General features: G+C 37.2%; 1 protein-coding gene across 5 annotated transcripts in view; it reads left to right on the forward strand.

Annotated features, from left to right (window-relative positions):
* The window catches only part of ADGRG2 (adhesion G protein-coupled receptor G2), a 54,046-nt gene that overhangs the window by 14,338 nt on the left and 15,439 nt on the right, over positions 1 to 24,269 (forward strand). For 4 of the 5 annotated variants that reach the window (XM_085051092.1, XM_085051124.1, XM_085051113.1 and 1 more), the window contains exons 3-15: positions 2,268 to 2,882; positions 10,698 to 10,739; positions 12,093 to 12,125; positions 13,354 to 13,386; positions 14,287 to 14,328; positions 16,211 to 16,258; positions 16,833 to 16,900; positions 18,490 to 18,563; positions 19,397 to 19,436; positions 19,559 to 19,593; positions 20,874 to 20,956; positions 21,619 to 21,679; positions 22,169 to 22,857. In XM_085051092.1, the coding sequence (XP_084907218.1) occupies positions 2,268 to 2,882; positions 10,698 to 10,739; positions 12,093 to 12,125; positions 13,354 to 13,386; positions 14,287 to 14,328; positions 16,211 to 16,258; positions 16,833 to 16,900; positions 18,490 to 18,563; positions 19,397 to 19,436; positions 19,559 to 19,593; positions 20,874 to 20,956; positions 21,619 to 21,679; positions 22,169 to 22,857 (1,863 nt within the window). The remainder of the gene's footprint in view (positions 1 to 2,267; positions 2,883 to 10,697; positions 10,740 to 12,092; positions 12,126 to 13,353; positions 13,387 to 14,286; positions 14,329 to 16,210; positions 16,259 to 16,832; positions 16,901 to 18,489; positions 18,564 to 19,396; positions 19,437 to 19,558; positions 19,594 to 20,873; positions 20,957 to 21,618; positions 21,680 to 22,168; positions 22,858 to 24,269) is intronic. The other variant, XM_085051134.1, reaches the window with a different exon arrangement.

Consider the following 24,269-nt stretch of genomic DNA (forward strand, 5'->3'; position numbering starts at 1 on the left):
AAAGCTGGTGCACTGGTTGCTTGAGAACATTACGGAAGAGTTGGCTGTGATCTTGACAGCTAACTGGGACTATGAATGTAACCTACCCTGGAAAAAAAACTCCTGATCCAAGTTGCCTGGAAGTTTGTCTTCTTGCAGGAGAGCTAATGGAAAAGGATTTTTTCCTATGTTGGCCGATGTTTTTCTGCTTTCCAGCCCTGACCAATCATGATGAATATCATACATCCTCTGGAGGGTACATAAGAGCTCTGCATATATTGGTAAATAATGGCCTCCTTAAAGGTGTCAGTAATGTGTTCTCTTGCACTGGCTGAGCATCTGCCAGGCTGTTTCATTTTTCTGTTGCTCCATTTCACGTTCCAAAGGAACTTTTTCTTATTTTATTGCTGATGTGTGCACCATAAAGCAAGCAACCATGATAATGCTTATGTGACTGGAGTGTGTTTATTTCCATAAAATAAGAGTCAGCTCTAAAGAATTTACATCTACAGCCACAAAAGTCTATCCTTTTCTGTATTGGGACAGTGGAGGAAATGAGGCCTACAAGAACTCAGCAGTTATGATCAAGTTGCAGTGTTTGGATGATGTGATGGTTGGAGACCTCAGCAATTACAAAAGAATGAGTTTTTGGTTTTTGGAGAAGTAAGGAGGGGACTCAGCAGAACTGCCACCTTGGATTTCTGGAAGGGATACTTTGGCATTTTTAGGGGACTGGTTGACAGAGTCCCTTGGGAAGCAGTCCTGAAGGGCAAAGGAGTCCAGGAAGGCTGGGCATTCTTCTTCAAGACTGAAATCTTAAAGGGACAGGAGCAGGTCATTCCCCTGCTGAAAGACGAGCCAGTGGGGCAGATGACCAGCCTGGTTGAACAGAGAGCTTTGGCTGGAACTCAGGAACGAAAGAAGAGTTTATGACCTTTGGAAGAAGGGGCAGGAAACTCAGGAGGACTACAAGGATGTCTTAAAGTTAGAGAGGGAGAAAATCAGAAGGGTCAAAACCCAACTAAAATTTAATATGGCTACTGCCACGAAAAACAGTAAAAATGTTTTTAAAAATACGTTAGCAACAAAAGGGCTAAGGAGAATGAATCTCCAGCCTTTATTGGGCAAAGGGGGAAATGTAATGACAAAGGATGAGGAAAAGGCTGGTGTACTTCATGCTTTCGATGCCTCAGTCTCAGAGTCTCTTTGCCTTCCCTCAGAAGACAGAGATGGTGAGCAGAATGAAACCTCAGTTGAATGAGGTTCATCAAGGCCAAGTGCCAGGTCCTGCACTTGGGCCACAACAAACCCATGCAGTACTCCAGGCTTGAGGAAGAGTGGTGGGAAAACTGCATGACAGAAAAGTATCTGGAGGTGTTGACTGACAGCTGCTGAAGATGAGCCAGAGTGTGCCCAGGTGGCCAAGAAAGCCAATGGCATCCTGATCTGTTTCAGCAATAGTGGCCAGCAGGACGAGGGCAGTGATTGTCCCCTCTACTCAGCCCTGGTGAGGCCACACCTCACATCCTGTGTTCAGTTTTGGGCCCCTCATTTCAAGAAAAACATTGAGGTGCTAGAGCAAGTTGAGAGAAGGGCAGCAGAGCTGGTGAAAGGTCTGGAGCACAGGTCCTGTGAGGAGCAGCTGAGGGATTGGGGATTGTTAAGCCTGGAGAAAAGAAGGCTAAGGGGAGACCCCATCACACTCTACCTTAAAGGAAGTTGTAGTGAAATGGGGGTCAGTCTCTTCTCCCAAGTAACAAGTGACAAGACAAGAGGAAATGGCCTCAAGTTGCACCAGGGGAGATTTAGATTGGATACTAGGAAACATTTCTCCATGTAAGGGGCTGCTAAGCATTGAACCAAGCTGCAGAGGCAAGTGGTTGAGTCCATCATTGGAGATGCTTAAAAGATGTGTAGATGTGGTACTTGGGGACATGGTTTAGTGGTAGACTTGGCAATGCTGGGTTAACAGTTGGACTCAGTGATCCTGGAGGTCTTTTCCAGCCTAAATGATTCTGTGATTCTACATTGTCATCCTTGGTCTTGTGCATAAACTTTACTTCAAAGCTTTCATGAGCAGCTATGATTTATTGACTGCCTCCAAATTTATCACTTCCCTACCACAAAAATAAATCCAAAGGAGTAGGTTACAAGATTGTTTCTTAATGCATTGTTTTAAAAACTCCTAGGAAAATTCCTAGAAACAGTACTATATGGAAGAATAACTTTCATATAAAATACCTTTTTTAAGACTAAATAATTTTACAAATCACCTTTTCTTTATTTAGATGAGGATTTCCTAGGGCGATACAAAGCCGTCTTTAGGACTGCATGTGAAGATCCATGGAGTATGTCATCAAGAATTTCTCTGCGTCCCTTGAAAGAGTTCCTTGTCTGTGTGCACCTCAAGCTGTATTCCTCCAATAGTCCATGGACAGCATATGTATATGCTGAAAAAACTCTTCACACTAATCTCTCTGCAAATAAGTATGATTTGGGACTTACAGGAGATCATGGTAAATTGAAGATATGGTTGTTTGGAAATGAAATAAATAAAACAGTAAGACTTCGTAAAAACACTTGGAACCAAATATGTATCCAGTGGAAAAGTGACAATGAGGAGATGAAGGTATTCATAAATGGAACAGAAAAATTACACAAGAGACTAAATGGGAAACTTAATTTGCCTGGAAAAGGCCAGTTCTTACTTGGCTGTTCAAAGCTGCAAGGCACAGCTGCATCACCCCGCCTGGGTATGACTGGGGAGCTGTACCTGTTCAGAATGTGGGACAAAGCAAATATAACCCAATCTAAGGACTGCCAGGATAGTGGTGTTATACGCTGGAGAAAGGAGGATTGGACCTATAACACAACGATAGAAGAGGATAACTCTTTGCAATGTGGTAAGTACCACTACATTTTTTTTTGAATTAGTAATTCTGTCAAGATCTGAGTGCGTCTAGCATTTCTCTTCCAGATTTTACAAAGTCTCAGTCTATTAATCATTTCTAGCCAAATTCTTGATGAGATCAGGTGAGGACCTGCAGCTTTTGCTAGATTTTATCCGAATGAAAAAGTACAGCATCAGTCCTTTAAAGACTTTCAACTTGCTTCAACTTCTATCAACTGTTTGTGTAATATGAGAGCAGGATGCATGCAACTAAAACTCCTTGGAGTATTGGGGCATGTATCAATGTAATCTTAAAATAATTAATTTACATACCTTCTGTTCAGGGAATAAATACAGCGGAAATTGCTGGTCTTCATTCTGCACATTTGCCAGGCCAGAATTTCAATGAGTGCAACTTTTCACTGCTTCACTGGCACATTACACCACCCTGCAGCTGGTAGGATCTACGTCTGTAAATATTATAGGAGGCTCCAATTTCTTCTTCTTTGTCAGTATCAGTAATGTTTTCCTTATTAAAATGACCAAATGGTTTCTCATGCATTTCTCAAAATTCCCCTCTGGACTGAAAAAGAACCGTTAAAACCTTTGAATCAAACCAAACCAAAATTTTACATGAAGAGAAATTCAGTTTGCATTTAAGCTGATTGCCCCCCCAGGTAATCCTGTGAAAAGCATATATTTAGCAATACCAGTCCAATAGAAAACAAAGCTTTTATTGTAGGAATATCTAATAGTCCGTGTCAGGTCATTTCAATTGGTGTTGCTACTACTCTTGCAATCTGATTTCTTTCAGTAAGTTCCTCCAAACACAAGTGTAAAAGTTACCTGATTTGGGAAGTTTTCTGTTTCTTTGTTAAAATAGCAGGACTTTGAGTAATAAGTCTGCAGAAGGATTTGATTTTACATCTGCAACAAACATAACTGGCAAAGGGCTAAGGTTTAGGGAAGTCCTCTGTAGGCACAAAAGGTGAAATGGAAGTGGTTCATTACAGTCATAATTGTGCCAGAGGACAAGTTTCAGAATTGTTTTTGTGACCTGGTTGGCATTTTGTGCCTGAATAAAACAATTGTTTGTAAAATGTTCTGTCAAAGGCTCACGTAATTTCTGTGATTTTTTTCTTTGCTTAACCACTCAAGGTCTTTGTGCAGTGTAAGCCATTGCCTGACTGGTGTCTCATAGGCAGTGATCCACTCCATTAATGAAGTTTAGATTCACTTAGCATCACATTGTTACCTTATGTTTCCTTACCTCCTTTTCCTGTCTTTCTTTTTGTTGACTCTTCTGATTCTTTTTCTTTAGGTTTTATAATTTTTTTAATGACAATTTTTCAAATTACAAAAAATTTATCTTATTTTCTCTTAATCATGTGAGGTCTAATAAGGATCAAAATTCTGATTCTGGTAAGATTTACACACTTGTTTAGCACTTAAAGGTATGCTCAACTTTCCCCAAGTAGCTCACTCCCCAGAAATGGCTGGAATTACCTTTGCAGTAGCTACGTATCTCATGCGTCTGAAAATTTGCAAGAAAGGACATATCTGATTGCTTCCAACTTGGTGATGAGGCTGATCACATTTCTTGGACTAGTAGTTCTCAATAGCAAGTTTTTAGATCTGAGTTAAAGATGAAACTCTTGCTCCCTGCGGTGACAGAGTGTTCTGGTTCTGCTGCTTGGTGTGGCCACTGCCCACTGAGCAGGTGTGAATACTGCAGGCAGGGCCAGAGAGGGAAGGAGGCCACACACTTGGTGCGTCACTGGCCTTCCACGTACATTCTTCATGGTCCTTTGATAATCCACCTCTTGCTGAGAGTGAGAAGTAGCATAACAGCTGTGATAGGGCAAAAAGAGTGCCACAGGTTGAATGTGTCTCACTTTACAGATCACCTCCTGGTGTTTAAAAATATGTAGGTGAAGAAAGATCACCTACAAGATGTGCTTCCCATTCCAAATTCTAACTTTGGAAAATTTCTTTATCTTGTTCCTTGATGAATAATTCCTCTGTAGCTACATACTTTAATGTGTACGATATGGATGATATCACATTTACTCTGTATAATCCAAGAGAAAAGTCTACTAGGTAATCTGAAGTTTGGGGTGATTTAAGAGAACAAACACACAAGAAAATAAATGAGTTTAAAGTGCTAAATCCTTAAAAAGAAACTTTAATCACCTGTGAATACCAGCTCTTCAGTTGTCATTTTTACATGTGATACTTTCAGGTTGCCTTTAATAATAACCTCACAGTGAAATGAACTGTTTAAACATTAATCATTTCAGTTATACATTAAACAGTAACTTTCTTAATCCGCACAGAAATATCCAAACTGTTACAGTGTGCATTTATGCAAGGAGCACAGAGATAATGGGATATCTTTAACAAACATCAATGAATAAATAAAATAGAAGATTTTGGGCATACCTGTAAATAGTATCACTGACAATAAAGCCATCTCATTTGTGATATCCGTGCTCTAATTTTTAGCCTGTTGCTTCTGGTTGCATTTTTTTTTCCTAATTGAAATTCAATGAGTGTATTGTGGCATTTTTGATTTCTCTAAACTGTCCTGTCCAACCTTCAAGATTAAGATGCTGCCCTCTCTTTTTCATATACTCGTTTAACTCTCAATATTGCTGAGCCTGCTCCTGGTGTTGCTGGAGGGAGTTTCCACACTTCTGGGTACAGGGCAATTTAATACTGATGTGACAAATGGGAAGTGACCAGTGCCCAGTGTGAATGTTTGGCCTCTGCATTCTCAAGGAAGAGGAAAACTTCACTTCGATCTTTTGTTCTAGTTTGCAGATGTGGGCAGTAGAAGGTAGGTATTAGGCTCATGTAATCCCATTTAAAGATTTCCTAGCAGTGTGCCTGTCCATTGACAGGATCGCCTTCCCTGGAAGGAAGGGTGGAGTACTAAGGCCTTACTGCCTCAAGGAGAAAGTGGAACTGTAGCTGTCACTCATCTACTCTACATCCCAGTCTTTTGGGTACCAAACCTTGGGCTCTATTACTACATTTACCGAGTGGACCAAGAAAGCAGAGGATGAAAAAGTAAATTATTTACCCAACACAATTTTTCTCCCTAAAACTGTAAGGAGAAAATACTAAAGAAACCTGTAGAAGCTCCTGAAGGAAATGTGATGGGGAAAAAATACCTAACTCTGGAGTGCCTTTTTTATGAGTCATGTGCCACTCTTCTTTGTACCTATTAACAGAATGCATATTTGACCTTCCCTTTCTTTGTTCTCGTTCCCTCCCTCTTCTGTGATACCAAACCAAGTGGCTTTTTGGAAATCCGCCTTCCAGAGAAGTGATTTGATTCATATTAGTATCTAATGTACAGCTTTCCACAAACAGATAAAAACCGTATTTATAACCTAATTTCGTAGAACCAGTGTAACATCAAAGCTGAATTAAAAATGCTGAGCCTAAACTTTCTGTTAAGGATACTAAAATGAGCTGGCCAAAGTGACCGAGCTTGATGTGAACAAGCTCTGTCATTTTCTTACCTTTGTTTCTGTCTGATGGCCAGTGATAATTCTTCTTTCTTCCATGGTGCCACCACAGGGAGTCAGAGCAGATATGAGGCGTCACGAGTGGCACAAAAACATAGAACTAAGATTGCACTTAAGTTCTATCCAATAAACTTATATACAATGTGCCTCAAAATCTACCTCACACAGAAAGTCAAGAAAGGCTCATGTTTCCAGTGTACAATTAATTAACAATTTTCAAATTGTGGAGGATTTTTATGTATTATTGTTATTAATTCCTTGCATGACAGAATGGTTCATTTTGGCAGGATTTTTATTCATCTGAAAGGTTTGTCAAATATTAAAGGGACCCAATCTCTTAATAGAAAATATGGATTCAATTTGAATGAGGGAATTGAATGTCATATTTTCAGGACCTGTTTCTGCAAATAACTGGATTTTAGAACAGCACCATTTTGAAATGTTGCAGTTTGAGCTACTCAGTTTTGTTCATGAGCAAGTCCTGTGAAATGCATCAATACTGGCCATTTTTGTTTCACTGAATGTAAATGGACAGTAGTTGCTCCACAGTTCTGGTAACTGCTGTAACAAACAGGTAACTGTTGCCTGTAAAAATGTTTGGAAGAGGATCTGTATAGGCTTAAAAATTGCAATGTGGAATTGACTTTTTAAATGTTAAATGGTTCTAATTATATAACACAGAATGTGACACTAGGTATCTATTTGGAATGAAAATATTTGCTTTGGCCTTTCTGATGGGAATCTTTGATGCAAATCAATCCACTGCCTGAGTCAGTTGAATTTTTGGTGAAAAAACTTTCAATACTGTAAGTTTCCTGTCATTTCCTAATTAGCAAATCTAATTTTTATAAATTTCCCTGTATTTTTATATTTACTTGTAAGTCAAAACTGATCTTAGCAGCAATATACAGTCATGGTTATCTAATGTCCTTCTGTGCTGACAGCCAAGTACTGTAGCTTGAGGAGACCAAATTGCATAGCCTCCAAGGTGTCCCTTGGGATTCTGCTGTTTGGATTCTGGTGAGAGCTGACATAGTCAAGACTACCTGTTCTTTGAAAGAATAGTCCTGGGTGCTAATATAAAGTGTTCCCATTTTTGGCATGTTTTTCGTAAAATTTTAGTCACTTCATTCCATAAATCTCAACTCTAGGCCCTACACATCTAAGTCCATGACTGTATGTTTCTCTGCCAGGAATGTTGTGCTTCTGCAGATTGGCAAGGCTATTTGCTGCTCCTCAAGCATGCAGTGCCTGTTTGGTGTCTGGAGCTGACTAGAAAGCAGCTGTCCTTGCATTCTCTCACATGTTTCCTGAGACAGAGGGCAGCTGGCACAGCCCTTCTCACTGTGCTGTCCCCTGCCCCTCCTCACCTGTGTCACAGGCTGAGCAGGGGGAGTGTCCGTGGTCAGGCTCTAGTTCACTAAAGTTCAGACTCTTTTTCTCCTCCTAAGAAAGACCAGTAGTTGCTTGCCTAGTCCCAGGCTTGCTCAAAGGATGCTTTCTGCCAAGGTTTAAAGGAGATCATGGAGCATTAGGTAAAACAGCATTAGTCAGCAGCAGCACTGCTCCCCTGAGACAGGGGGACAAGAAACAGCTGCAATTAGTGCTGTTCTTGCATGAAACTGTTATTGGCAGCCAGGTTCCAGCTGCTTCTTCCTTCTCCACCCTGGAAAAACTGAGCTGCTTCTCACAGACCAGGTTGCCTGCATACAGGTGAATCAGAAAGGGTGTTACCTTTCCAAAACCTTTAAGGAAGAGTCTACTGCTCATAAGTCAGATTTAATACAGGGAGAAGAAAAGTATTTTTTTCATTCTCACACTTGGAGATAGAACACTGTACACCTTTTGTGCTTTAAGGGCTTTTTCTCTATCCTGTGCCTGAGTTACTAAACAAATTGTGTGCTTGGAGTGCTAGTGCCCTTGATGCAGGGACCAGAACCATCTGTCCCATCTTGACTACTGTGTTATAACACCCCCTTCTGCCTTTATTTCCCTTTGGCTGAATTGAGTTTTCAAGTCTGCTTTGCTTGGTGAAACAGCTTCAGCAGGACATGTGGAGACCATCCCATCCTAAAATACCCAGTAGCTTGAGACTCAAAAGCTGTCATGCTAAGGGATGTTGTAAGCACATGTGTTGTAAGCACTATTTTTTTAGACAGGGCCAGGTACTGGTCTCTCTCAGAGCTACATCAGTTTTTACACCTAACCTTAAGTAGTGTTAAAGGATTTAGTCTCCTGCCTGTCTGGAGCTGCTAAAGTTACCCTGGTTCCTGTTGTCAAAGTCATTGGGAAATGAAGGTTGTCACAGTTTTTGCAACTGTGAGAGTTGGTGGAGCTTTGGTGAGAGTTGCTAAACAGATTTCATACCAGTGGAACAGTTTCCTCTGCCTTCACAGATGGGATTCCCAGGTCTTGGCATAGCTAGCTATTTGTGTTGGAACAATACAAAGTGACATGAAGACAGTAAGGGACTTGCTGCTTTTGTTTCTAATGGTGCATGTTAGTAACAGGAACTGGTGCTTATCTCATTTAATAGAGTTGCCTTTTCCCTCAGAAAAGAAACCAAGCAGCTCTTGTGGGGACCTATTCTATCTCCCTTGCAACAAAAGCAAAGAATAATACTGGGTTTTGCCTATTTAATTACTATTTGAATCTTCAAAAGTGTTTTCTGTTAGAGAAAATGTAGTAAAGAATTATTACAATGTGTAATCCCTTGTTTTGGAATAGGATATGTTAGGTATATTGATTTTATGATCCTAAACTAGCAGTGTTGCAAATGAAAATCCATAGAGCAAATAAATAGAAGTTTCATATATGTAAGGATTTTCTTGCTCTTATCAATAGTAAACAACCCAAGGGCAATAAATTTTCTGGTTTTGTTGCTTACACATCTTGAGTTACTTTACTTTCCCTTATACATGTCAACTTTAGGGATATTTTGGATTGAACTCTAATCCTTCTCCAAATAAAGCCCATTCACTTTCTTTTCTTGTTCTTAAACACAACAAAGGAGGAGGGTTAACAAATGTAAGTAATACTGAATAATATATGACAGTGTCTCCTCCTTCCTGCTTTCTGTATGCAGAGGTGATTCTGATGAAAGACTTGGTTAAAGAACTTAACTTAAATGACAACTCTCATACTCGTGGATGATTTCTAGCAACGGTAGGCATGTGACTATTGTGCTGTAAGAGAAGTCAAGGTTAGATTTATGTCCATAAAAAAGTGCTCCTCAGATTATGCATGCCATCATCAGTTGCTGCATTTGGAAGGTCCATATACATGGCTTGTGTTTATTTTACTCCCTGTACTGCTAGATGTGTTATTAAAAGCATTTGGCATTTTTGTCTTCTTCCTAACCTACAAAACTGAATATGTTAATGAACAATTTTTGTACCTGCCTCAGGATAGTATTTGTATTCTCAAAAATTCACAAAGCAGTTTGAAGGGATATGGAGGTTGCAAAGGGCAGCTTGTATACAGCAAGACTGTCTACACAGAATCCACAAGAGTTTATGAGAAAGATCAAGTCAGATTCCCTGGACAGGTTTCATTTTTAAGTGGGCAGAAGAAGCAGTATGGTGGTGTTTTCTCTGAGATGCTGCACATTCAAGAAGTGGGTTCCCTTTGAGAATTTAATTTCCTGCAGGACTTTTTTTGGACATAAAGGTTTTTGCACAGGGTGCTAACCACTGATTCAGACAAGACTAGTAACAGTGAAACCTTTGTAAATAGAATTCACTTTCTGTGGTAGGAAAGTCAGATTTCCCACCTGTGGAAGGATGCTTCTCTCTCTAACCAGAAGTTCACCTTAGGTAGAACTGACTCAATTGTTTTCATTCACCCAATTCTACCTTAAAAAACTATTTACTGTTTAAAAAGTACAGAATAGTTTTGTCTGACTACTGCTTCAGTTCTGAATATTATTTGATATTGTATTTTAAGGGTCTTCCCCAAATCTACACTTCATGTTAAGAAAGTAATTTTATAGTACCTGTAATTCCTAATCACTTTGCAATGTTAAAGGTATGTGTTCTAGAGCTCTTATGTAGAATTGCTGTTACTTATCAAGATAAACTGTGTAAAAACCTGAACTCGAAAGGGTTCAACTTCCATGTTTCAAAATGTTTTGATGTATATTTCATAATGGATGCAAAGTAATTTTGCATCCCATTTTCAAGTGAGGTGAGTAGCACATCTAAAATGGTTGTGTTTAAAAAGGTATATGTATATATATGCATGTGTACAAATATATATAAAAGCTTCTGCTCCTAAAAAATCTTCTTTTGCAGTTGATACTACTGCTACGCTGCCTGGCATAGAACAGACAACAGGTATGTTGGAGTTCTGTGGGACTTTGCCCCATTGTTCCTCTGTTTTAGATAGTGGGTTGGAAGATTGTTGCTGCTGTTGCTTTTTAATTCATGGAGATAGTTAAGCATATGCAAATTAATTTTCCATATGATTCTTGTGGCATATGAGCTAATTTTGTGGTGCAAATAGCATCAGTAATTTTCCAGAGAAAATGAAAATAAAGTCACTGAGATGATTCTGATTCTCTCTTCATTACAGAAATCGTATTTACATTTATCCTTTGGAATGAGCTATTGCTAGTTTTCAGTAAGGCAAGCAAAATAGTCTTACTAGAGCAAGGAATTAATGAGTGATTGGCATTTCAGGAACTCCTTGTTTATAATTTTTAATAAATAAGATCTGGATTTCCTTGGAGGTTTTTGGTATGTCTGATTTAAGTCTTCTGCAGCAGTAGGAAAGGCTTTACAGTTTAATTAGTGTATTATAAGCAACTTTAGAGCGTGACTTTTGAGCTTTGAGAGATGTTGAAATACCTTAAGTATATTCTTAAAATAGTGCTTCATGTTTGCATCCAGCTGTTCTTTTGATTATATTTCTATGGTAACTGTGACCTGTAACTTGACTTGTCTCTGACAGTATGAAAAACCACCCAGTGACTGAATGGGTCAACTTTAAAGTTGCTATGTGAACAAGATATCAAATTTCCTAGTATCTTTTTGATCAAATACTGATGAAAACAATATCAAAAATGTAATAGCTAGCATTTGCTGTATAAACAGTTGACTGGTTCCTGTCAAGATCAGAGGTTCGAATTGAAATTATTTTTTTACACTGCTTTTTGCAGGTTAGAAAAGAGAATACAAATATATGGGATAAATTTATGAGTGGCAAACCTCACTGTTGTTATAGAAAGTCTGAGATGAGTTCTTCATACCCAGCTAAGGCCATCTTGTTGTGTATGCTTGATTCCCATTCCCAGAATTAGCAAGACACTCAGGATAGGCATGTGGCTTTCAGGCTAGTGTGGCACATAGCTTGGGTCAGTGATTTTTGGGTTCTTAACATTATACAATTCAAACTGTGCAGTATTTCTCAAAACAAAATCAAACCTGTCTAGCGTTGAATTCTATTTGAATGCATAAAAACTGTGATTTTTTTATTTTAACCAGAGGTTGTTACATCTGCCTTTTTTGACAACCTGGAACTGTTGTTCTGGAAGAGCAGGTGTTGCCCTCTTCTGGTGAACACAGTAAACTCAATTTAATAAAAGCCTGCTGAGGAAAATCATGTATAGTCATGTATAATCATGTATATGCCTGAAACTTCTTAATGGTCTTTTTTTTTTTTTTCCTAATCTGAAACAAAATCGTCAGATTCTGAAGAGTTAGCTGCAACAACAGCTTCTGGTAAGAAAATGGGGACTTTACTGTTTTCTGCAACTTCTGGGACTAGAAGTGATGAGCATCATATATGAAATCATTTTTAAAAAAATTAAGAATGAGACACACAGTAACAAGAAGTTGTTTCTTGCTTAATGTATGGAGACAGAGAGTGCTCTCGGTAGAAGAAATAATACAGATGCAAACACACATGATCTTGTTCTTTTACAGATAGAGTGTCTATGTGGGGATGGTTCATCTTTAACAACTTCATCAAATTCAATATTTCTTGTACTATATACCAAGCCAAATAACACAGATGAAACCAGTACTTAGTTTTCACTCTGATTGCTCATTTTTTGGCTGCTTGTTAGTTGCCTTGGAAAATTTGTTCTTCTGTTGTGAAGCTGCCCTGGCCCATTTTAAAAAAGTCACAAAGTTGTCATATTGAAGTGAGATAAAGTGGTCTTCTGACCACTTTGTTTTCCTATGCTGGCACCTAAAATATTCTTAGTAAGCACAGTCTTCTTTAAATTTTCATCTGTTGTCTTAATTTTTTTTTTTTTTTCCTTTTGATGTAGCTGAAAAAACTTTGCATCATTACTCTATTTTATTTATACATGGTTACTGACAAAAATAGCTTTTTTGGAGAGACAGTTTGCCAAACCCAGTGTGTCATCTCAGCTTATGAATATTATGAGTTCAGGCAGGGAAACGTCCTTGGGATTAAGCAGTTACTGCAATTGGATATGCAAAATTCGTGTGCATCTTCTGAAAGAATGAAACCAGTAAAAGGAACTTATCTAGGGAAATTTGACTCCCAGCTGTTTGAATTCAAATATTCAGATTTTTGAAATAATGCGAATGTTATTTCAATTATTAGTATTGAAATAATGTGAACACTCTTAACAAGCTTTGCAATTGTTCTTCAAATGGAAGAACATAAATAATATGTATTATCATAAATAGATAAATAATATTCAGCTTCTGTTCAACATTTTGCAGGCTTGATTTTTTTTCCAAAATCCATAGAAGTAAAATACTTTATTAATACAGTTGTTACTTCTTTTGTCTTTTTTTCCCTAGAATCTTCTGTTGTTACTTTTATCACCTATCCTATTAATTCTTCAGGAAAGATGTTATTAATGTTTCTGTTTTTTAGATTTTGTTAGATTTAGACTTTTTGGCTTTTTTATGTTTTATGTTTTTTATTTTATTTTCATAGGTTTTACTGTTATTAATTTTTCTATTTCAGATATGTCTTCGGAGGAGGCTACACAAAGTACAGGTGAGAATTTGCATGAAGAGAGTAAAGTTTCAAGGGAGATGTTTGTTGCATTCATGTTTGTTTCTATTTTGTTTTTTTTAGTGACTGGGATTTGTCTATTACAAATTATTTTCTTACATGATCTTAAAATTTATATTTATCTGCAATGTGTATTTTAAGTCTGCATGGTTAGGGTTCTGAGGTGCATTTAACTGACCTGTTAACATTTCTTTTTCATTCAAAATATTGTATTGCTTACCAAAATCCAAACAGGACAGATGTGTTTTTTAGAAAATATATAGGGGGGTTGTGTATAGATTGTCTTCTATGCTTTCTGATACTATTGAAAGAATGTACACCCCTTTCCTTAAAGACACTTACATATGTTCTTGCAAGGAGTAGCCAAGTAAGAGCAGAAAAGACTCAATAAGAAGGACGTTTTACCCCTTCCTTTCCTGATTTTGCTGTTTGAAACAAGGAATAGGTTCATCCCATACCAGTACAGATTCCTCCATGCCTGTATAGGAGCTGAACATCCTGCTATTCTTCAAAGTTGATTGAAAGACACATTTTTAGAGCATGATTCTTCTTTGCTGAAGTGACCATGTAGAACAGGATCAATGGGAATCACCTTAAAACCACCACTTTCTCCTCTGAACAATAGGGAGCCACAAGTCACTGGCTCAGATGGGGACATAAATTTGTGATTGGATGGATCATACTCCAGTTGCTGCGTTTGCATTTCCCATGCTGAAAATAACTTTATTTCCTTATAAATAGTCATGTATTCACACTTCTGGGAAGACACAATCTAAAGTAGAAATAAGAAAACTTTTTTTTTTGGCATGTATTTAATAGACTTTTTAAGTTAAAATTTGAAAACTTTCAAACTATTTTCTTTCTTTTTTTTTTTTTTAACAGAAATTCTTAAAGTCACTGATTATTACTCCACTGCAACACCAGGTAGGATTCATCTATCGCCACTGATACATTTTTGGACATCTCAAAATTAAAATGTGTGTGAGTTCAGGAAGTCTGCTCCTAAATATTTTTAAGATGCTTTTTTCTTGATATTGTGGTGTGTTTTAAAAGCCTACCTTACATTAGTGTCTAGTCTGGTAGAAGGACTAATTCTGCAGTGCTTGTCTAGATGGCTGCATATAAAAGAGTTTGTTTGGTTATTTTGTAACTCAGAGCAGCAGGTTCCCACAAAAGTGTAACGCAGTCTCAGGCACCATGTTTGCTTAAAAAGAAATGTCATGCTTTTTAGTAGATTGAAGCAAACTGAATGCAGTCATTGTATTTGACCTCAGGGTGATCCCAGTAGAACCAGGAGTAGACTGAATTTAATATTTGTATTATCCATGTAGAAGATCAGTAGCCCTATTGCAACAGATTTGGCCTGAGTTAGTGCAAGTGGAAGAAGAATTAGTTTGGAGCCATAGTGACAAGTATAATTTGACTCTGTGACCTGCAGAAACATTGCAGCTGTTATCTGATGGTCTCGGGAACTGGAATCACTAGTGATTTTTGATCAGTCTCTTATCCTCCACACTGCTTATCTATTTTGTGCATTTTTGTGGCATGCAGAGATCTTAAGCAAGACTAGGGGGCACACTAATGTGTGCTCTGTAAGGAGAAGGAAGCTGGATTTTGTGTTGCGTTTTTGTAAGTGTTGCTTTCTATGTAGTAAATAATTTTGACAACTTATTGTGTATCAGTTATTTATAAACCTTTTTTTAAGGATTATTTAAAAAAAAACCAGTGATACAAGTTTTGTTACTATTTCACTGTAAACTGCCCACACAAGGGAAAGCAAATTTAAGATCATAAAATAGTTAAATTTGAAAAAGACCTCTGAGATCATCAAGTCCAACTATGAAATTTATTTGACTCTAAACTGCTGTCTGAAAAACTTTTTTTCCTAATAATTTGAATATTGCCACCAGCTTACAGTCTGTACCTTCTGATGGCTTATTTAGTGATGGTGATAAAATTGATGAAGCATAAACTTTTACAGTCAAATGTTTGTACCACAGAGAAAGTGAAAGAAAAAATCCCTTCTTATTTGGAACTAACTAATGATAATAGCAGAAAAAATAAAATTTGAGATTTTTCTGTTAATGGAGGACAATCCATCTGCTTAAGTAAGGAGACTTGTGCTGCTACATTGTTTTAATCAACAAGTGTGCTTTATTTTGATATTATACAGCAGAGCCATCTGTTTACAGTACTCTAATTTAGGATCAGTGTTATTTCTCAGCAGTGTAGGTGGTATTAAAAATATGGAAAATATGGAGCAGCCAAAAGCTTGCTGCAGCTAATTGAAGGCATGTTCTACTAGATGAGAGTGTATATGGTTGCTGTCATAACAGTTTGAATTCCATCAGGTAGAACAATTTGAGCTTCATGCTAACTCATCCATATGCTAACTCATATGGAGTCATGTTAGGATCCTCAGGAAAGGATAGTATGCTGCCTAGTGATTGAATTCTGTGATATTTGAAGAGCTTATTAATTGTATGCTCATTTCTGTTTCTATTTAAATTTTTTAAAAATGAAAAAAATTGAGACCACTTGCATGTAAGTCTTCTGTCAAAACTGTTGCAGAAAATTATTCAAAATTAATTAATCAAAGGCAGCATATTTCTGAATACTAAGTGTTGGAAAATGTCATGCTAAGTGCTGTAGAGAGGTGACACCTAGACAGTATGTCAAATACTTCCATAAGATAAAGACATTTACTTTTCAAACACTTGAATGATTGTAAATATGTGTGTTAATATTGGATTTAACTTTTTTACTCAGCAGTTGTTTTGTGTTTTTTCCCCCAAAAAATCTATAGCAGGAGAAACCATTGTATGCAACGTAACACATGCCTGTAATTATTCAGGTTAGTGGTTTTCTTTTCCCTTTTTTCCTTTTAAAAATCTTGTGCAACTGTTTTATATTCTGAGTAAAGAAGCAACGTTTAGTTGTCATGTAAAAGCTAGGTCTGTAATAAATTTCCTTGTAAATTTAGTGAGATTTTATATGAATTCTGAAAAAATTAAGGGGGGGAAGTTAAGTACTGTTTCGACTATTGTACTTTTGATCTTTGGTTTCTCATCAAAGGCACACAATTACAGATAAGAATTACAGAAAAAAAACAAGAAACAAGTATGCTATGGAATTTTATTAATAGTAATGTGCTGTGCAGTTTTTCTGTTTTGGAAAAAGATTTACCTAGAAGGAATTTAGGGACAGCCATCAATATTAAGTATATAGAAAATAATGAAGCTATTGTATTACTTTGTTTGTTGAAATTATAGGTGAAAAGATGGAAGAATGATTGCAAAAATAGATAGTTTAAGTGTTCTTATTTCCCTTGTATCAAATCACGAGACAGTAAAATTTTAAATTCTCAAAGAATTTTACATCCTGTGTTTCAGCACTGATTTTCCTAACTTTTCTTACTTTGGTTTTAGTGTTCTATGTGGGCAAGGTAAAACTTCGGGCAACTGAAGACAATAATGCATCACTAAATGTAGAGATAGTAAGTATTTTTTTTTTAAAAGCTGTATTGTAAGGAAGGTTGAAGTGAGTTTCTTTGTCTTCACTTAAAATACTGATACCTTTACATGATTCTTACTGTGTTTACAGTGCAAGATATTGTTTACAGTGGATGGAACAGCTCTGTTTTAAACAGCTGCTTTGTAGCCAAATTTTAAAATTCCAGCTAACTTCCTACAGTAAGGACCTGTATTCTCTACATAGCCACTGAAAAGGGAGGGGGAAGCCCTGGGTACTCCCAAGCATCTACATTTAGGCACACAGGATCTTCCTTTGGGGATAAATTTAGACACTTGCTTTTAGAAGCTGAGCATCTTCAGGTGGCGACTCTTTGGGAATAATTAAAGTTGAATTATATCCTAGAATAATTCATGTTGAGACTGTCATAAATAGTTCTGTGGTTTTTTGTGTATTTTTTCGATTATGCTTTTGCATGATCATTCCATGTTCTTTGACATGTGGTTACTGCATTATCAGTTTTCCAGTTGGTTTATGTGGCATGAGTGTGTACATTTATACAACACAAAAGAGGTTTAAGAGGACAGTGTCATGGATAACAAGGACCATATAGAGGATTCAGTATCAAAATAATACAGTGAGGATGAGAATGTTTAATTGTTACAGATGGAAACTGAGGGGAGGTAAAAAGAAGGACTTGTATCTTTATGCTACATATCCCTGTCAGCCCTCAGTCTGAGATTTCCATGCCAGTCCCTGAAAGCATGAGAGCAATCAGCAACATAACCACAGAGAGCCACTGCACAGCTGCATATGGAGCACGCAGTTTGGTCAGGGATATGCCCCTGGCAAAAGCCACCTCTACATTATGTTGTGTTTTGGTGGTGATATTGCCTACTGAAACTGTCCTAGTCTAGTAACATTGTGCCCACAGCTTCTGGAAAAACTGGTTTCCATCTCTTGAAACTCTTTTGCTTTTTGGAAAAATATTTCTTAGGGAAGTCAATACCACATATGTTAGATGTTGTTTTTCTTCCTGGCCCTTGCTGCTTGCATGAAATGTAAAAATAACCAGTAGTGCTGGTAACCAGAAAAGTATAAGAATGCACATATAGAAAGGGCTCTTAGATAAACCTCAGTGTATCCCCAGACCCTAATGTTAAATCATACTTATTTAGCTCAGTTCTACCATGTCTTTTGCTATAGTTCTTGACTTCTTACTGCCAGTATTCTGTCATCTGTTACTGATGTCTGTTATGGAGCTTGTCCCATTGTTGCATTTAGAGTTAGAAAACTCATTCAGTGTCTAGTCTAAGTTGTGTTTGTTGCAAGCTAAGCCAAATTCCTCTTTTTCCAACATATGATGAGTTCACTGTCCTCTTGGATCTATCTTTCATAAATCAGATTTTGTGGTTTGGTCTATACGAGATCAACAATTCCTTCCATAAGTTGTGACTAGAATGTCGTGGTCAGTATTTGTTGCAGTGTATTTATGGGAAAACATTCTTCTTATCTTTCTAATTCCAGCCTATTAAAATGTGTGAAATTAACACTTTTCTTTCAAGGCTAAAAATTATTGGTTGTACTTAGCCATGGGATCTTTTTTTCTAACAGATTAATAACATAACCACCCCCAATCAAGTCAGAAAATTAATTGAAATTCCAGCACATGCCCCACAAGAACTGAGGTAAGTAATTCTGAATAAGGATTGGAATCTTTGTTATATTTGAAAAAGATGAAGTGAGACCTTCCGTATGTTGACCAGACTTTGTGTTATTCCTGCACATTAAAAATTTCACAAGTTGTAAGTTCTTGCTCTTTAACATAAAGTTTATCTTGGTTAGAATACTCTTAGTTACTTTATGTACCACTGAAGTTCCTTTTAAAAAAGGGTGCACCAAATGTTTTTTAAAATTTAAGGATTCAGTCTATCTGGTAGGAGATTATGAAGAGAATTTTCCTAGCTGCATGTTCTTCAATAAATATTCTTGAAGTCATATCTATTTTGGTTTTATTTTGGTGTAGTTTTTTCCTTTCCCAGTCTTTATAAGGAGAGGCTTGAATGTGTGAATATTTACTGCAATTTCCCAGACTTGCCCTGAAAATCAAAAAGATGTGATTAGCCAACAAATCTTGTTTGTAGAAGAAATCCATATTTCTTACTCATTCTATTTCTGTGGCTTTGAGTATAAATTTAAAATTCTATTCCAAGTAATGCTTGGCAAAAGGCAACATTACAATTTATATTTTGCTCTTTTAAATAACATTTACCATGGGTTGATGTTCAAATGTGGTGACAGATGTTTAAATTTAGTTTGTGTAGTGACTAACAAAAGTCAGCTTTTCAAATGTTTTATGCTTTGAAAAGTGATTTTACAGTAGAACTGGCCTGATTTAAAAAAATCACTGATTAACTGGAAAAATATTTTTTCTCTGTAATTTTTTAAAAATGAAATTATTGTAATTGTTTTTAGAAACATAACTAAAAATCCTCCATAACAGTAACATTTTATTTTAAAGCATTTCAGAGTTCAACAAAACCTTGCGAGCAGTAAGTGAGGTAAGATTACTGATGGTTGTTACTGTTTGGAAAGCTTTTTTCCAATTTAATTCTGATAAAGCATCACTCCTGATTTCTCCTTATAAAACATTTTTTTTTTCTGTTTTCATTTGTCCTTACAGTCCTCTGTTATGGAATGCAGTGCGGAAAACCAGAGGTTTGTTTTTAAATTTTTAAAGATCAAATATTTCAAAGCTCATATATTGTCTTGTAATATGAAGTACACATGGCTCTGTAATGGAAGAAAAAGACAAACTTCCTAGGAAGTTCAAAAGTTCAGGAAACAGGCTGGAGAAATACATAAATAGGTTAACAAAGAAGTTCAGATTTCATTATTCGCCTGGATAAGTGATTTTGAAAAAAGCTCTTAGGGTATGTTGGTTAGTTCTGTTTAACCCAAATGTATTGCTTCTCATTAGTCTTCTGCTGAAGCACAGGCTTCCCTGCCATATTTCGCCTGCATCTTGCTATTAGCTGAGTCGTAAACGGGAGCACCAGAATTCCAGAACTTGTGAATACAATACAGTCTTTATGAGGGATTTGCTTGGGATATCGCAAGTGGGGTGGGGGAGTCTGAGGAAGCAACCAGTTCAAGTCTGGAAACCATGGGTTATCAGAATGGCATGGCTGCTCTAGAGAGGTGATCCTGGATACCCTGAAACATAGATAATGTCTCTCAGTTTAATTGCCACTCATCATTAAATTGTCATTTAAAATTATCGGCTTGGAAGCACTGTATTCTAAAACAAAATGTGAAACTTCATTTCCCCAAATACTTGAATCTGGACTTCATCTTCCTGGATTAGAATGAAAGAAAAGTCCAAAACACTCAAATAAAACAGACAGAAAGTCAGATCACCTTCTTGTCATATAGTGGCAGTTGCTATGGTAACCTTTTCATTCTTATGAGCTGGAAAGAAGCATTTTCATTTATCTCTGTGTTTGCATTAGCTGAACATGAGGAATTTTTACTGAGGGTTCACTAGTTTAGTCAGGGCTTCAAGTCATTGAACTGTAGTTGTAAAGGTGGAGTTACATGCTTGCATGGGTCACTGAAGTTCTCTCTGAAGTCAAGAGAGAATGCTGTCTTCCCCAGGGGATGGAGATTTCATCTGTACTGGCATATTTGCCCTAACGGTGGAGATTACATAATTATCTTTACAAAATTATCAACTCTTTAATAACCAACGTTGATTAGGGAGGACCCCATTTAAGAATCGACGTTGTAGAGATGAGGGACAATAAGTGCCACAAACTGATGTATTAAGCTTCTAATTAGCCTGGCACAGTGGTTTATGTGCATTAAAAATACACCCAAATCTGACAGAGCCTAGGAAAAATGTGCTTTCACACTTAGCATTTGATGTTAGTTTCATGTGCTGTAAAGATGAGGCAGCTCTGTTGCTTGAGTCTTAAGCTTTTTTCTTCTCATTATAGCACCCACTGTAATTTCATAATGAAGCTGGCTGAGAGAGAGAATATAAGCAGTTTAACAGACAAAGCAAAAATAAGCCAACTTGGTAAGTTATGCTTTAAACACAGTCTCATCACAATTTTATGGCTTTACATGTGGTCTTCAAGTAGCTAAAAAGACAAGATAGTTAGTTACTTTTGAATCAAAATATTTTCGGTTTTGAGCAATATAAATACAAATACAGCCTTCTGATTTTGGGGGTGTGTGATAGAAATAACTTCTAAAAAGATTTTGGTATAAAATTACTGGTTACTTTAGTAGAGCACACTTTGAAAGTTTAAGGGTGTAAAATAAACTTTATTGGGTATAAAATGAGAGCATAAATGTCTTGCTGAAATGACAATCTGAATTGAAAGGGTTGTTAAGTAGCCAAACTTTCATAGTGTTGTTGTGACAGTAAGGAGTAGTGACTCATACCATTTGTCTCTGTTTCAAAAGTTGTAGGGTTGCATTTTGGTTTGTTTAAAATTAAAAAAAGAAATCTGAACTTGTCAGGCATTGAAAAAAAATCTGGGGCTATGGTGATATTCTGACTGGTCAAGAGTTCTTTTGTTTTGCAAAACTAATTTCAGAACAAACTTAAAAATAAACTATGCAGTATGTGCTGTTTTTAAAGACATAATACACATGATTAAATATTCTACTTAATGTTGTATACAACTATTAGCAGTTGTTATGCTCAAGGATAATTCTTCTTTGTCATCTCAGATCAGTGCTGCTGTTCATCACTGAAGTATTGTTCCTTGACTGCTGAAGAATTGCAAATGTAGTGAGTATAAATACAAAATTTGACTTGCTTATTTCCTGAATTTCCTAATACATTGCTAGAGTCAACTTCCATGCTTCAGTGTAATAGCCAGAAAGGACTCCACAAGAAAAAGCTGACAGGCATTTTCCAATGTAGCTTTGTCCTCTTTCTTCCCTATTTCCCTTCCCTCCCTTCTTTTCCCTTTTATTTTCCCTTTTTTTCCCTGATGCATCTAGCTTTTGTGTTCAACATCAGGTCACCTTCAGAACAGGCAGCAAAGGCAGTAGCAGTATTTATTTATGGACCTGCTAGTTAATAACTACAGAAAACAAAATGTAAGAATCTGCTAAATATTAGAGCATGAAACATCCAATTGGATTGATTTAAAATATTCATTAGTAGTAGTAGTCCATATAATTAGTATATATTCCTCTATTATAACTAATTTTCTTTAAAATAGAAACAGTGTTAAACTTAATATGGATCTTTGTGCCTTTTTTTCTTTTGCAGTACTATACAAGTGCCACCTCATTTTATATGGGTTCCTTCCCCTCATTCTCCTTCTCTCCCTAAAAAGCCTTACCCCAGATCTAATTCTTTTATTCCCCCGACTATGCTTTCTTCTAAACAAAGCCCCACTATTAGACCACTGATACCACCATTCACAGAAATATATTTTCCTGGAACTCTCTCCACATCTCCCCTTACAAACTCTCTCTCTGAAAATTCTATGCCTTCCACTAGTATTACCACTACTTACTCCTTTTCTGAGTCTCCTGCTCAACCTACCATGTCAACTTTTTCTTCCATAACTTCCAATAAATCTATCACCATTCCCATACCTGCAACAAAATCTGTCACTAATGCTGCTTTCTCAATTAAATCTGATGCTGTACATCTTAACAAGACTTTTACAGTAGTTTCTCCTTCTGTAGCTTTTACTAAACAGTCTGCAGTTTCTTCTTCTGAGCCCCCCAAACTTCCAATTGTAAATCACCACTTTGAGGCTATCACCAAAACTGTTGCACAAATTCCTCCTGCTACAGCCCAACCTATATCTGGTAGAAAAAATGTTAGTACAGTACCTATTGTTCCCCTTACTCCTTCGCCACTGTCTTTCACCCCTACTACTAGTCCTGTCAACCATTCTGTCTCAGCTTCTCGTCCTCATTCTACTGCTGATGACCATAGGACCCCAGGTAAATATGACAAGTAATTTTTTTTTTTTAAATTTGAATGCTATATACTGGATTTGCTTTTAAACTTCATTGAACAATGTTTTATATATATGAGAGGTGAATTTACAATTATTGTAAATTATTTTGAGTGGGCGTGTTGATCTGCTGGAGCGTAAGAAGGCTCTACAGAGGGATCTGGATGGGCTGAATTGATGGGCTGAGGCCAGTGGTATGAGAGGCTCAACAAGGTCAAGTGCTGGTCTTTCATTTGAGTCATAGCAACCCTAGGGAACAATCCAGGCTCAGGGAATAGTGTCTGGAAAGCTGCCTGAAGGAAAAGGACCTGGGAGTTCCAATTGACAGTGGCTGAACATGAGCCAGAATGTGCACAGGTGGCCAAGAATGCCAATGGCACCTGGCCTGGATCAGCAATAGTGTGGCCAGCAGGACCAGGGCAGCAATGGTCACCCTGTACTCAGCGCTAGTGAGGCCACACCTCACATCCTGTGTCCATTTCTGGACCCGTCACTACAAGAAAGACTTTGAGGTACTGGAGCGAGTCCAGAGAAGGGCAGCAAAGCTGGTGAAGGGTCTGGAGAAGAGGAGGCTGAGGAGTGACCTTCTCAATTTGTACAACTCCCTGAAAGGAGATTGTAGCCAGGTAGGGGTTGGCCTCTTCTCTCAGGCAGGCAGTGACAGGATAGGACAAGCTGTGCAAGGGGAGGTTCATCAGGAAGTGTTTATTTACTCAAAGGCATTGGAATGGGCTGCCCAGGGATGTGGTGGAGTCACCATCTCTGGAGATGTTCAAGAAACAGCTGGATGTGGCACTCGGTGCTCTGGTGTAATTTACAAGGTGATGTTCAGTCAAGTTTGGACTCAATGATCTTGGAGGTCTTTTCCAACCTAAATGATTCTGTGATTCTATTCTATATGAAAAGCCTAAGACAACTCTCATTTGATTTACACTTTGTGTAATGTTGGATCATCCTTAAAATATTGTTATTGACTGGGAATATTCCTAGTGGCTATGTGGCTATAAAGTGGGGGCAATATGTGCCAATAAAATGTCTATGAAAATGTACACATCTTTATAAGCTTTTCAGATTTTTGGCACTGTCTTTATTTTATTCTACTTTCAGGCATTCAGTGGCTAAAATTTCAAAATAAGAGGTTTTTAAATATATTAATGGTCTAATGTGAGGAACTTTGAAATCAATAAAACATAAAATAATGTTGGCAATTTTAAACCTTTCTTTATTTTTTCATGAGATTTAAATTACTGCTCTCTGCAAAGTAGCTGATAGGGTAGAATTGCATAACTTTTTGAGAAACCTTACAAGTAGTGATATGGTTTTTTTGTCAAGAGAACTGTTTAATTTTTCTGCTTCTCCAAGCTTATTTCATTTGTTGAACACCATGTTTCACTTTTC

Source organism: Lichenostomus cassidix, chromosome 1, assembly GCF_008360975.1.
Source record: "Lichenostomus cassidix isolate B80296 chromosome 1, HeHo_3.0, whole genome shotgun sequence".
NCBI lineage: Eukaryota > Metazoa > Chordata > Aves > Passeriformes > Meliphagidae > Lichenostomus > Lichenostomus cassidix.